This window comes from Trachinotus anak, unplaced genomic scaffold (genome assembly GCF_046630095.1).
Source record: "Trachinotus anak isolate AG129_WGS33_773 ecotype Australia unplaced genomic scaffold, CSIRO_AGI_Tana_v1 ptg000008l, whole genome shotgun sequence".
In the NCBI taxonomy this organism is placed as follows: Eukaryota; Metazoa; Chordata; class Actinopteri; order Carangiformes; family Carangidae; genus Trachinotus; species Trachinotus anak.
The window spans coordinates 12,649,777-12,665,388 of record NW_027273859.1 but is presented as its reverse complement, the minus strand read 5'-3'; the positions used below and the strand labels follow the sequence as shown (position 1 = coordinate 12,665,388).

The 15,612-nt window shown below is 42.4% G+C and overlaps 1 protein-coding gene across 5 annotated transcripts in view; it reads right to left on the bottom strand.

The window, feature by feature from the left end:
- Positions 1-15,612, bottom strand: part of rhobtb4 (Rho related BTB domain containing 4) — a 42,537-nt gene that overhangs the window by 15,499 nt on the left and 11,426 nt on the right. For 4 of the 5 annotated variants that reach the window (XM_071482679.1, XM_071482678.1, XM_071482681.1 and 1 more), the window contains 2 exons: positions 2,550-2,751; positions 2,160-2,263 (listed from right to left, as the gene is read on the bottom strand). In XM_071482679.1, the coding sequence (XP_071338780.1) occupies positions 2,160-2,263; positions 2,550-2,741 (296 nt within the window). In that variant the 5' untranslated portion in view covers positions 2,742-2,751. Of the gene's footprint in view, positions 1-2,159; positions 2,264-2,549; positions 2,752-9,396; positions 9,784-15,612 lie in introns of those variants that run through there. The other variant, XM_071482677.1, reaches the window with a different exon arrangement.

The window sequence follows — 15,612 nt, the reverse complement described above, 5'->3', positions numbered from 1 at the left end:
TGCATTTGTTTTGGCTTACTGCTCTTGGTGTCCACTCGTCATTAAAATACAAATGACATCATATAACAGTATTACTCAGAGTAGTCTAATTTCACATACTGACTTCTGCACGAGCATACAGAGGGTGATGTGAAAAAGATGATGTTTGTATTAGATGTTTGCAATTCTGAAAGCATTCTGTGAATTGTTTAGCAAATGGAGTGAACGGAAACCGTGCAATAGGAAGTGTGAACATATACTGTGTGTGCATATGTACATACACTATAATTAATATACATCTGAATGAGAAGGCATCACAAGATAGGACAAACATGTTCACTGTGCTATCGCCAATAATTTACCACCAACACTAATGTATAATAAACAGCTCCACAAGTGACTGGTTATTAAGTGTTTGTGGATGTGGTGGATGTGGTTTGGATGCTGTATGTGTGTGTGTGTGTGTGTGTGTGTGTGTGTGTGTGTGTGTGTGTGTGTGTGTGTGTGTGTGTGTGTGTGTGCTAGAGCCAGACTACAAAGGTCATCAGTTGCCAGATTATGTAAGAAACTACACATAGATGCACACAGGCACTCACACAAACGCAAACACAACAAATAATCATATTTTCTGTTGCAATGAAGAAATAAATCTCTCACACAGGCATCTAGATTACACTGCAATGAGGACACTCCTCATCAGTCATTAAGTCTATCACAACAGTGCTAAAATCGTGCTAGGACAAGAATAATGCTTACAATGAATTTCTGACATTCAGGTTATGCTGAGGTTGGCTCAGGTTAAGTTTGACTTTTCAGGTTGTCATTGTTTTCCCAACCAGAATGTTCTCCTAACAAAGCATGTGACAGTCTGGGTATTGTCTGACAATGTGATGTTTTGAGTTTTGATATAAACAAAAGGCTACAAAGCGAAGGAAGGTGTGGAGAGGGTAAAGGAGCAGCTAAGTGTCAAGGGCACAGAGGGGGCTAATGATGGGAGCTGAGTAACCGGGTAATGAGGGAGATGAGGGAGCGGGGAGGTGAAGTGAGGCTCAGGAGAGGAGTCTGAGGACAGGTTGGATGAGAGGACTTGATCCCACACAAACAAGTGGATGAATAGAGGTGGAAGAGGAGGAGGAAGAGAAAGAGGAGGAAAGAGAGGAGGAGTAGGGGAGGTTGATGCCTGGAGCTGCAGACACCAGGGAGGCAGGCAGGCAGGCAGAAACAGCTGAGCTGGCACTGTGTCTTTATCAGCTGACTGCGGGCTGACAGAGCAGACAGGACATGCGGATAGACATGCACACACACACACACCAAAACACACACAAACAGAAGCATTACTGTGCAAATGTACAGACACTGAGAGAGTGGAAGAGCACAACAGAGGGGATACATTAGATAAAATGGCAATGTAGATGATGGAGAGAAAGATGCCTATAATTACAGTTCATTCTAGACTAAGTGGCAACACGTGTCTCAGCATTGTGTCATAAAATTTAAAAAAAAAATAAAAATAAAATGAACAAAAATGGTGTATTTAGATAAATATGGGGATTAATAATTTTTGTTTATGAAATGTATTTCCCTTTTCTTTGTTACAGTCATGTGGCCATGTTTGGTCACTGCTATTTAAATTGGTATTTCCTGATTTTGCTTTGGCAATTGAGTACTTTTGCATTTCATGCCAATAAATCAGCTTTGATGTAGGGCCGGGAAGTAAGAGGATAGAGCGATGATCCAATCATGTCTGGTGGAGGAAGGGTGTAACAGCTTGAGGGCAGAGTTCAACTAAAAAGCGTGGCAGCTGGATTACACAACTTTTAGGTAAGCAAATGTTATGTGGGCATGTTTATGTGGGTGTGATAGATAAGTTATGTTGTCATTGTAAATTATGTTCTCCTGACCTGGCTAACAATGACTTTAGTCACATTTTAGGCCAATGAAATTGTGTCAATGCCTTACAAATTATACAGCCAAGACTAAGCAATCCCTTGGCTGCACCAACTGTGCAAATGGAGCATGCTGCAAGGTAGTTAACCTCGTGGTCAGCCAGCAACTGTGTTATTAGGTCAGTAACTAGTTCCTACTGCTAGACAAGTCTGAAACTGTGTGTGTGTGTGTGTGTGTGTGTGTGTGTGTGTGTGTGTGTGTGTGTGTGTGTGTGTGTGTGTGTGTGTGCTCACCTGCCATAAGCAAATCGTCTGTCTTTGTGATGATCCCCAAATGTGTCCCATAGCCTCAGGGACACACTGACCTCATCCACTACATCACGAGATCTTTCTAACACCTGCAACACAGACACATATCCCTGTAATCAAGTCAAAAGGTCTAAACTACTCTGTGATGTTTGTGTTTTTAGTGGAATTGAGGGATTATGCAATCACTAAGCTAACTTTTTTTTTTTTTAATTAAGTTTTGATTGACAGGCCTGAAAAGAGATGTTTTTTCACTGATGTTACAAATGCACAATAAACAGAATATAGCCTCAGTACCATATCCAAAAGTTTGTCTATAAGTGGCTCTTTCCACACTGTGTTTGCGTGTGTGTGTGCATGTGGCATGTGTGTGCCCACCTCCTGGCATACACGGTACTGGTCGATGGCCCAGACGGTTGGCACGTGGGTGGCAAGCAGCTGATACTGTGTGAGGGTGGCATTGCAGGCCCGGGCACAGATTAGCCTGGTCTTGCCTACTGCGTTATCCCCTACCACCACACATTTAATGGTTTCCACATTGGGCCGCTCATAGTCTGTGTCTATATCCATGGAGAGGGCCCTGGAGAATAGGAGAGAGGAGAGAGAGAGAGAGAGAGACAGAGAGAGAGAGAGAGAAATAGGTTAATTTAATATTCATGGACAATTAAATTCACATTGATAAAGTATCCCAGGAGAAATGACGGTGCATTTCGACAAAGAAAGTAACTGGTATCAGGCACAGTAGCTTTTAACTCGCCCGGTCCAGGCTAGGGAAGCTTTGTTAAGGCTCTAAGCCTCTGTAGCTGTACTGACCAGTGTTCAAGGGCTTCTGCCAAACTCCTAAACAGAACACATGGTTCGCAGGCTGAGGAATAGAGGGACTGCAGAGCTATTTCTGTAACAGCTCACACAGGGAGAGACAGAGAGAGCGAGAAAGACAGAGACAAAAAGAGAGAGACTTCCCTTGAGCCCACTGTCCTTTTCTCCTCTTGCCTGTCTTTCCTCCTATCTGCTCCCCTTTTGATGCATTGATAACATCTTTGCTTCAGAGAAAACATAAGCCAAAGTAATGAAATATCTAGCTTGGCAGGACAAAACACAGACAATAAAATCCTTCATAAAGCCATCTGTAATTAACTTTTTAGGTCATCCAGGAGCGCATGGAGCTGTGCATCATCTTTTGGGTCAAGTATATTTACTGTAGGCTCGTACTGAGGGGGGAAAAAACACAACAGTGTGGTTGCATGTTTGACCTGTCAGCTGTCAGCTCCGCACTTAACCACTATACAAGACGGAGGTGGTTATGTACACAGCTCAAGTGACTTCCTCTTTTAAAACCAAACATCACTGTAAAAAGCTTATCAAAATCCTTTTTCCATAAACTGCTTACAAACATTTCTGACATGTCAAAACACATGTTAATACCCATTAAAAAAAAAAAAAAAAACATTCCTGGAAGTATCTGCTCTATTGCATAACCAGCCCACACACACACACGGATAGACCTGTAGTCAGTTAATCAGTCCATCCGTCCTTGCAACTTGTTCAAAGAACCACCCCAAGGCCCCATAAATAGAGCGCCTGAAACATTCATAGAGGCCTTTGCTTGTTATTCCATTGACGTGGATGCCTGTGCAACACTTCAGTCCAGCACTGACAGACACCAGCAGCTAAAAATGGCATCTATTCATTGGACACATGAGCCATGTGTGCACCCTGCTATTCAGCCATGACCTGCTCTCCACGTCCTCACTCACCTACAACCTGTTCGTAATTCCACTGCTGCCATACAGAACCTTCCCAAGAGACCTACAACACTGATTCTCCCTGTCACCACAAACAACACAAACATTTTAATGTTTCCTGATTTCCTATGAACAGCCCCAATTTCATCAGCCAGGAGGTACAGCATCGGGGTCCTACCTTTGTCTATGTGAGCTAAAGAGAAGTGTCTGTCAAAGAGGCTGTTTCCTGAATGGTCCATATGGAACAGATAGTGCCTTTCAGAGTTATAAATACTCTTTTTTGTCCTTGCCACCTTTCTGGCTGAGACACCTTGAGAGACACGTACTACAGGTAGAGGAGAGATAGAATAAGCAATATAAAGGTACCACTATCTTGCACTTATCTAACGGCTGCCTGCCTAATAGTCACAGCTGCCAAAGCAGCAGTCCTTTTAGTGTTGTGTGAAGAAAACAGGGATGAATGGCCAAGTGTGAAGCCTGACACACCACACAAGTACAATATGTGGCAAAGAACATGTGAACAGAGACAAAAAAATGCCATAGGCATTGACAGACAGCGGAAGAGGTAGAGTGGATACATAGTATTGTTAATTCCCAGTATTTCTAATGCAACAGTAGATAAGCAAAGGGGATTGCAAGAGAAACAAGGCGAAGAGAGGATTATTAGAGTCTTAGAGAAAAAGAGAGGGACTGTCATCCTAGCATTAGAATCAGTCAGTCATGCCATGGATATCAAAAAGGCAAGAGCAACAATAACCAAGGCTGCTCAGGGGAACAAATCACAGCCTTTCCTGCTGATGCTGCTCTCTACTGTCAAATGTGTGGTTCTCTAAGACAGAAAGACAGATACAGAAAAAGACAGAGGATATATCAGGGTACAGTTTAATATCCACTACTGACCCATTGGAGTCTGGACGTTATGTGCATGTGAGTGTGCATGCATGCGTGTGCATGTGGTAATGAGCTTAGGGCCAGTCTGTGAGCCATGGAATGATGCAGGCAGTGATGTAACCAGGAGGCGACATAGGTGGTGGTGGTGTGGATAGTTTCTCAGGGGGATCAAAAGTACCCGGCTCCCAGATATTGTGCTCCATCTGTGTGCTCCATCAGGCTCCGAGCGAGAGTCTGGTCATGCGTCGGTCAGCACACATAACACAACTGTCTACTCACACACCACTGCACTTGACAGATATGCACCTGCTCTCAGGTTTATATTTCAACTTGAGGAGCTTTGTCAGTCTTCTACAATTATTCTTAATTGCGAGATGGCAGGATGAGCAGAAGCCGAAGAGCACGAGAGCAGAGCAGTGCAGCACAGACGAGCGGAAAGAGAAGCTGTAAAGCTCAGGTTTCATTTTTAGCCAACGACCTATAGTGAACTGTACACAGACGTCTAGACTTCATCTGCTGGCCAGTGTCATCTTCCCAACAAAGCAACAAAGGAGGCTGTAAGGCCAAAGAACCATTGAGATGTAAATGCGTCTGTGTGTGTGACAGAGAGAATGAGATTGTGTCCCAGTTTTGTGCATGTGTGCATATATTTCTGACTCTGATAGTGGCATATTGATGGGTGTAGACAAGACCACAGTGATAGGAACACTGTGACAGGAACTCAAACGCCCACTGAACACACAAACACCAACCCTCTGGTTTACTCTGGAAAGTCATGGATTGAGTCAGCATGCTTGCCCGTCCGTGTGTGTTCGTTGCAGGAGGAGCAGACAGACAAAGAAACTCATGCATAATTTGGAAAGAGCGTGTCTCAGTATGACTTTGCTTTAAGGCCGGAGGGGGTTTCATAAGGAGATGGCTTACAGCCTTTTCTCATTACACAGTTCCTGGTATCTTTACCTCTGTTTTTTTGGTTGTTTTTTTTTTTTGTTTAAACAAACCCAGTGCTTCCTCTCTGAACCCTTTCATTTATCCTTCTGTCTGTCTATGTCTGTTGGATTTGTTCCTACACCTTTTGACCCACTGACAGACTCCCCCATCCTCTCTCCCATTCCGCATTCATTCTCCATGTAATGCTTCACAGAGTTTAGTTATCCAATCCCTCACATCACAAATTGTCTTTTAGTGACTTTTTTCCACTTCTGCTCTTCTTTGTCTTCTCCCAGTTTTTCTCTTACGTTCAACGGCTTGCACTCGTTGCCCCTTTTATTAGCAGCTATCTATCTATCTATCTATCTGTGACCTTAAGCCTTTCTGGATGCCAATCAAGATGCAGAATTAGCCAGACAGCCCTCCCACACCCAGTCTGCTTCTCCCCTCTGTCCTCTGTCTCCCTCTTTGTGTTATGTAACACCTTTAGCAAACCACTGGCAGCAACCACTCATCCCAAAACCCTCCGTAGCCCCCATCCACCTTCTTTTTGTCCTCTTCTTTTGGGCTGGAGTTCACCCTAATGTCATAATGAAGCCGCCTGCCTCCCCACTCCCTCCACCCAGCCCTGCAAAAAAAAAAAAAAAATGACCCCAATAACCACCCACTTTACAGATGGGCCAACACTTGCACACTCACACAGAGCTATGGGCTTTACGCTATCACAGGCTTGACTGCATTGTCAAAGTGTCCATGTGTAATTGCTGGAAGAAACTATGGGTGCATGTGTAATCATGTATGCAACCCAATTTTTTTTAACTTTTTTTTTTTTGTCAAAAGTGTGTTTTTGAGACACTGACTGCCACAGGCACAGCTGGCACAGACTGGTTACATAACCTGGTCTGTAGCCTCCACTTGGCTCCCTGGATGGCTGACAGTAGACCTCAGACTCACACACACTAGCACAGACATGCATACACACATGCAGGTCTGCACGTAGTTGCCTCACCCACTGCAGATGTTACTGGTGTTAATGCACAGCCTGTGGCAGACGGTGATATGAATGCATCTATCCCAATTTAAAGAGAGGGGTCTTTGGGAGCAGCATGTCAATCTGCTTGAGAAAAACTTCTTCCTCTATTCTCCCTGCAGCAATAATGCTTTGTAAACACAGACAGGCTCATCTCGATGCCCTCATTTCCTTTATCCCTCCCTATCTTCCTCCTCCGTCTCCTGTGTCCATATTTTCCACCTACTCTTTCTCTCCATCTCTCTATCTCTATCTCATTTCTATTTCACGCCCTTATACTTTTCAGTATCCCCTCCATCACAGAATATTTTATATACAGTATCTCCCCTGTCTGTCATTCACTCTTCTTCTATCAGCTCTCCCAATTTCTCACCCATTTCTATTATTTTCTTTTCAAGACTATTCTGATAAAATGAACAGGAGCTGTCAATTCCTTTGCCATTTGTCATTGACCAGCACGGTACTTTGTTATTGCTTTGACTCGGTTTTGACAGAGCAGGTCTCAACTCAAAAAAGCAACTAAAGAAACTATTCTTGATAAATTGTTACCTTACACATACAAAATGCTGTGTTTACATACAAAGCACAAAGCATTATTTGATACTGCTGTTTCAATATGCAACAATGGTAACATTTTCTAAACATACATGTTCTGACACTGAAAGCCTTGATGCAGGACACATTAGCTCATTTGATAGATAGATTTTCCACATGAGAATTTGGGATATTAGAAGTGAAGTGTTTTGTGTTTTCCTCTGAAACAGAGTCAAGCCTTTTGCGAATTACTGCGACGCTATGCCAAAGTATTCCGTCAATGACCCAAATATTATTGTAACTTTGTGCATGGCGAGGTGGTTTAAGTTTGTCTGGAAGATGGATATTCCAGACCACATATTTACTTTGTGAATGTAACAGAGGATATAAAAATAATGCAACATACATTAGAAATGGGCTACAACATAAACCCTTAATCCTTATAACTCAAAAACAGCCTGGACTCTAATTATCAAACCACACAACTAACAAACCGCCACCTGTTAAATGTATAAAACAGGCCTACCTTTTCTCACCGAGGCTCTATGGTCAACCCTGTAACATACTGTGTTAAGACTGAAGACAACGCACATATAAAGCATAAAACATACAGACAATTTCAAGCTCTATTACCACTGTGCATTCTCCACAACAGCCTGATACAGGGGTCAGAACATTCTAGCCAGCCATCCAATGCTGGCTGACTCTTCCATGTGGGTCTGTCAGTGCTGCACTATGTTATCTCAAAGCTGTTGACACAGTCAAAGCGTTGGGCATAGTGCCTAACCAGGACAATAAGTAGCTCTGTGCAAGATCCATCTCAAGGTATACATAATGACAGCCCCAATCACTGATTCATTAACAGTAGTTGAGGCCCAAGGTCTTACTGGTGAAAACCACATTTCTAGCTGAAAGAAGCAGTGTTTTAATGACATCTCAACACCAGCATTTTGACCAGGATGTGGAGAGAGAATCACGTAGGACAAAATATTTTATAGTGTTAAAATGAATAATACCATTTAGAACAGTTGGTGTTACCACAGAGGGATGAGTCACAATCACACGGTGGCCATTAATAGACTTCTTTTCAGGAGAAAAATATTTTGGCCAAAACACAAAGGTTGCACAATATGGAAGAGAAGTGTGCCAGATTGTTTACACAACTACACTCTGCAGATATGACTAATTACTGATGACTGGAAATGAAAATATGGTCAGATTAAATCTGCATTTCCAGGTAAAAGTGAGAGGCTTCTCCAGCAGCCACGCAGCAACCTGCACAACCCAATACTTCTCATGACGTCATAGCCACAGGATCAGCATTGGGGTGTGTGTGTGTGTGTGTGTGTGTGTGTGTGTGTGTGTGTGTGTGTGTGTGTGTGTGTGTGTGTGTGTGATGAGCTGAGGTTCTGGCCGTTATCTATTGTCAGTTTTGATCCACATGCTCCTCCACTAAACACTGTGGCGTAGGATCACTACACTCATCAATGAAAGGCTCCCTCTCCCCGCAGCCATTCATAAGCACCTGGCTCATTCATATTTTTCCCTGGAAACCGATTCAACAAACCAGACGACCTATTGCACTGTCACACATGTTTGGGAAATAAAAGGCAGGATACACGGCGCATTCAGCTCGACGGTGAGATATCTTTCACCTACAGATGTTGAAAAAAAAAAAAAAAGCAGGTGGACATCAACCCACATCTCAAATGATGCGCTGATAAGGTCTTGCGTAATGTGCCAAGCCCATCGGCTGCGCTACAACGCTGAATCGAAGTGCTCTAATAACAGCGGCATGTGCTGCACATGCGGGATTAAAATGACAGTAATCTTACTTTGTAACATCTCTTGCTAAAATAATCATTTCATACACACGAGATATATGTGACAGCCCTTGGGAATATTACAGAGATATAAGAGGAGATTAAAACCCCATTAAGTACAATCTGGTCAACATGATATGAAGAGAATAAAGCTGGTGATGATTTCAGGATCTTTGGAGTAAAGGATATTACAACCAGAGTGTGGCTTTGTGCACAACAAGAATAACACCGGCAGCATGTGACCCAGTACTCCTGCAGGCGGGGGCTCCTACCTTCCGACGGTCCCGGAATTGACCCACATGCCACTCTGCTGGTGGTTCAGCCGGCCACTCAAACCGGACAGGGACGCGCTGAGAATGAGTAAGTGCTCTTGGTGTTCCCGTTGTTTGTCAGACAGCACACACTCAATGCGGACGTCGCGCAGGACCTGTGCCCTGTCACATCCTCCTCCTCCTCCTCTTACTTGCCTCCCAGTCTAGCGTTTAAGGGCTCAATAAGTATCGACTCGCCGCTGTAGACCTGGTATGACCTGATGGATGAATGACCTGATATAATTTTGAACCGACGCCTTCTCGAATGAAACCCAAACATAACTGGCCTAAAGAATTTCCTCTGGTCTGAGCCACCCCCCTTTTCTGTTGTTGTTTCCCCAGCTGATTTCATCAAAGACACGCCTCCTCCGCCGCGCGTCACGACACAAGCCGTCCAATTCCTCTTGTGCTGCATTCAGGTGCTGTCAGAAGAAAAATGAATTGAAAGTAATCGATAGCGGCGCCCTTAGGCTATCTCTGCTATAATCAATACCCTAGCTGCACGGCCGTGGCACTGGTTTGGGAGTAGACGTGAGAGCATGTAAGAAATTAATAAAAAATAAAAGTCATTTTATGCAGCAACTTTTGAGTGGCGGCTATTCTTATTGTTTAAAACAACACGTATCCTCTTGCGTTTTCAGTTTAGATGTTCTTTGTGATCTCCACAATTAAGCACAGCCGTCAACTGGTTTTCTTCAACATAATCACGACCCAGCAAAAGCGGCGTAGCTCCCCAGCCAAGTATTATTTAAGACATGCCGGATGGCAGAGCTGAAGAGGAGCGTTTAAGGTCTCATCGGAGATTACAACGCAAGAGCCAATCAAATCCTGCAGAGCTGATAGTATCCCCGCCCCGTAACTGCTCCCACCATCCTGTTAACTCCAGACCATACCGCAAAGCATGCTGTCTTTTGTTGGCAGAGTGCTCACATCCACCTCTGAGCTGGCTGCAGACTCTCTCATCAGCTTATCATCACTGAGGGACAAGAAATATAAAAAGAATGCGACAAAATGAACCGAAATGAATTAAAAACCAATAAGGAAATATGCAAAATTATCCAGAGCTATCTGATTTCATCTCAATTTCTCCTTTAATCCTTGCTCACACATGTAGGCCTACAGACCGACCTCTTTCAAAACTAAAAATCCACATAAATGATGCAGTATTGTAGTTATTACTCATGGGTGATGGAGAGTAATTCTCTGCTGTGGTTATTCTGGGTGTTCAGGCATAGCAACTAGCTACCACATAGCAACACTTGTGTATAGCTACAAAAGTCAATACAGGAGCCAAGAAAAAATGGTATTTCAGGGTTGCTGTGGAAAATACCCAGGCTTTTTCCCTCATATTTTTCAAAGATCTCAGTGTCTGGGAATTCATTTCTGGAATGTTAAGCTGTACCAGAGAAGACAAATGCTGCCATGTCGCCAAGAGACAAAATACCTCACAATTCTGCCAGCAAAGCTATTTTTAATTTCAACTTAAATTGCTTTGTATATTTAATGTTAAACTGAGGACTTTGCCCAGACATGTTTTAAGACAGGAACCTATTTTCTGAGTCCATCTGTCTTTCATTATGACTATGCCCGCAATTCAAGATAAGAGGTGAAAGTTTACTTTGTATTAGATTACATTTTATCTAAGATTTCATTTGGGACATTTTGCAGTGTTTTGTCATGTGGGAACCCTGGACAGTCTGATCAACTAACTTTCACTGACTGAAGACTGAAGGCAGACATCTACTGGTGGAACTTGGTACTGATCTTTCTAAAACAAAGAGGTATAAACTCTCTATGTGACCGTGCCAATAACTTACATCTTTGTGATAGATCCTTGTGTAGGATCTATCACAAGGATCGATCTGATCAGCAGTGGGTGGGTGTGAAAGAGTTTACACGGATGGTGAAACTATTCAAATGCTTTAGCAAAACTACAAATCTATTACATGACCTTTGTGCTGCTCAGTCCTGCATCCCTGCAGACTCGCAAAGATGTACGTTGTCATCTTGCACCCAATATGCAAAGGTACACATGCAATGAAGCAACACCAACACCAGAATGAAGTGAACAGGGGTTTCATGTGCAACAAGTGGTGTTGTCTGCTTTATGTCTGTGTGTCCCATGTTGTCCTGAAGCCCTGAGAAAACGCTGCCCCCTGACCTGGCTGGCATGGCCAGAATGAAACAGCATGAAAGATGGGCTGGAATGCTGCTGGAGAAAGCAGGGGTTCAACAGTACAGGCACTGAGAGGGCTTAGAAATGTGGAGAGGCAGCTCTTTTGTTGGAGAGGTGTACTTGTGAGAGAACTCTCAAGAAGCACAGGCTGAGGTGATGCCTGGCCTTTTCAGCTACAGTAGAACAAAAAAGACTGTGCGGCTTTGTTTACGAGCTTTATCGTTCTTTTATTAACTGTGTGGGAAGCCTACTCCCATAGCTTTTACACTTTGGTGAGATTAGAGTTGGTAGAATGAGCTGACATCATTCTTTGGCATGACTACTTCAGGAAGGAGTGTCCCGATGGTTGGACAAATACTCAGTTCAGTCTGCCATATTTTCAGTGCCATCCAGTGTTCATTTCCCTGATCAACGTTTTGCTCAAGTTCAGTAAACAAGTATTTCTGTCCAATAAGACTCAGTTTACAAGTATTCATTTATAAGATTATATATATTTGACGATGTCTGTTTGTGTTAGGGGTGTCACAATATACCAGTACTGATGATAACTGTGCTATTTAAAAAAGTGAAATAGTTATCTGGTTGCTTTTGTCACTATCCATTAAGTGTAATTCTTTTTGTACTCTTCTATACAGTTATGGTTACAGACTCCCCCCACCTCCACACACTCAGATTTGACTTAAATTCATTTGACAAAAGAAAGAGACAAAACACACAATAAACAAAGTTAAAGATGAATTTGACTGTTCATTTTTTTTTTAATATAGATATTGCAATAATACTGTCATCGTAAAATCTTTTGACCAATATTATCATGTAATGAAAATCTGATATCATGACAACCCAATTTAAGATAAAAATGTCTTCATTTTGTATTCCATTACACATTCAGGAAAGGCTGCATTTTGCAATCAAAAATCAATTTTGTAAATGTGACACCTGTTCTTAAACTAATTGTCATTTCAGTAAAATTCTCTACTTGTTTACATAATGGTACAAGTGATTTTGGGCTCAGATGGATTGCTTTCAGATGACATCATGAGTTTATCTAATATGAAGCAATGGATATCAAGTATCATTTTTAAGGCCATGGAGCATTTTGGAATGAAACTCTTCCCCTCATCTAGTCCCCTCCTGTCCACTCCTGCGCTGACCCTATTCTCACCCCTACAGCTCGCCTGAATATCCAACAGGCCCGGACACCCCCTGCCCCAACACTGTACTGGAACTGTTCTAAAGCTGTCAAAACACCCTGCTTCTCACACTCCCCACATCCACAGAGAGTTCGCCTCAAACACACTAACAAACGTGCTAACAAACACACACACACACACACACACATGCACACACATGCAACACACACTCAATGAAAAACAGTCGACATACAGCCCTGTGCGCCGACACAAGTAGGTCAGAGCTGCAGTGGGTCTTCTAAGCAGTCCTCCAGCACCATGGAACTGATAACACTATCAGAGATTAAATTCTACCTTCAGCCCTGACACACACACACACATGAACAAACATTACACAACACATGTACATATGTAGATCCACAGTATGAGATCATCAGCTTGTTTGTTTGGCAGAATGGTTTCGGCAGATATTTTTGTTTTGCAGCAGAACGAGAAACAACACAGGAATTTCAATTTGTTCCCCTGAGAAAAAAATTCAGAGGTCAAAGGTCAAGAATGAAAATGGAATGACTAGAGGCTAAAGTGAAATGATCTTGTGGGAAACTGGCATTCCTGAACGATCCATGGTAATAAAAGAAAAAACTGTGGCAAACAAACAAATTCACTGATAAAGAATCTATGTCTCTGACTCTAAATTTCCTTTTCTTCACACTCTTAATCTTTTTCCTTCTCTCTCACACACATATACACACACTTAGACATGGGCAAGTGGCTGAGATGTGTTGCCAGAGCCGGCACCCTGGCATGAAACAGAGTGTGTTTTGTAACAGCAGGCCTATTTGGCAATGGGTGATGGACATGTTAACAGAGTGTGAGTTTAAGAGAAAAACATTCAACGCCAGATAAGGCCTGAGAGAAAATACAGAAAGAGACAGACAGACTAGAGTGTCACAGAAAGGGAGGCTGGGGTTACTGTTTACTTGCTAAGTTATCAGTAGATTGTCTTATCTACGGTCAGTTGGAAAACTCCATGTGTGTGATCAGCTGTTGTTGCCTCATTATATCCTAATAAAGATATATCACTCCATTGCTCACAACAGAAAAACAGAAACACAACACTGGAGTAAAAAGCTACAGTGCAGCAGTCAGATGCTATTGAACTGAATTGAAAAGACATACATCCTTAGGGTTTATGCCTTGTAAAAAAAAAAAAAAGATTCAATTTTGAAAACCTACGTATGTAGGCAAAATTTATCAAAAAGGCTGTTGCAGACCTACCTTAAGTTTATGTTTTGTTGTTATCATCTTCATTTCCTTTGGAAAGCTCCAAACTTATGCTGTCGAGTTTCAAAATTACAGAGTCAGCTATGGCCTCAAAACCAATCATGGAGTCACATCATATGAAAACTATCGAATCTAATCATGGTTCTAAATTGATATGTAATTTATTGTATAATCTTGTAAATCAGTTATCTAATACAACATCATATTTATGAGCTGCAGTCATAAAATTAGAAAAAGCCATAAAGCTGAATGAGGTATGACTAAGATTAGAGAAAAAACACAAACTGTTAATGAACAGTACTTGTCATTAGTCATTATTCCCACATAGCATGTGAAATGACATCCATTTGTAATTCAGACTCCTTGGCTGCAGATAACGTGTTCACTAACTATTATACTGATGTATGAGCAGGTCAAGTCTGTGCTGGTGATGATAGGTCATGATGGTGGAATATGTTGGGAATGTAAAGTGGCTTAAGTTCCTGGATAGAGGTGGGGATAGCTGAACAAAAGGGAAAGATGGAGGGTGGCATGAACAAAGGAGGGGGGGCATGGAAGGGGGTTGAGCTGGTGCTTAACTGCCTGCTGTCTGCCTGAGTATAAACAGACCTCTGATTATGATATTAATGCCAACTTAAATGTTTAAAATTGAGGTGCCTGGCTTTTGCAAAGTGGTGCCTGGGATGAACGAAAGCAGCGCTGCATATTCCTCACTGTCCATAACCAGCTCTAGCTTCCCTGTGGGTACGGTGTCCTTGACATGGCCTTAAGCACATCTCTAAGAACTAAGGAGGTAAAAATGTTAGTGAGAAATTCCAGTGATTCCATTGGCTCTTTGTCTGATGAATTGTTTTCTTGTTGGGTTAAAATCCTTGCCTGTAAGTTTAAGCCTGTTTCATCCAAAATGACAGCCTATGACAGGGTGTGAGTGTCTTAGGGTAGAAAAGGTGGACGAGGGGTTTTGAGAGGTTGACAGGCTAAATGCATGCTCTGAATTCCTGAGTGGCACGTCTTCTGGAAGTTATAATAAACTGTGTGCATTCTAACCTGCGATGATTGTGGCAGCACAAGCATGTGTTGCTATGACCATGTTCATGTGTAGACACATTAAGACATACATACGCTCATAAAAACTCCAAACAAACAAGCATAATCTAAAAATTACATGCACACACACATAAACAAATACACAAGCAGGCTCTCTGCTGGATAGAGACACACAGGTCAGTAGAGGTGCCTCTTAAGCTGTGGCTGTCAAGTGCCAGGGCTAATCTTATTAAGGCTCTCTTCAGCTGCTGGTAAAAACTCTTAAAGTGATAGTTCACTTTGCTGGAAAATGTGCGCTTTTTGAACCCTAGCATATCTTCAGAACGTGAGAGAAATGCCTTTCATTGGGGCAGCCTGTGCCCTCTTTGAGCCAAAGGTTATGGGTTTCACACTTTAGTAGGCTCTCAAACATTAGAAGTCAATGGAAAGAAAGAAATCCATGAAAATATCCATACAGTGATCTACTGAGATTTCCTATGGATCATAGTGGCTGGTTGATTCATAAGGAGGCACTATGTACTAGATAGGGCTGCTACT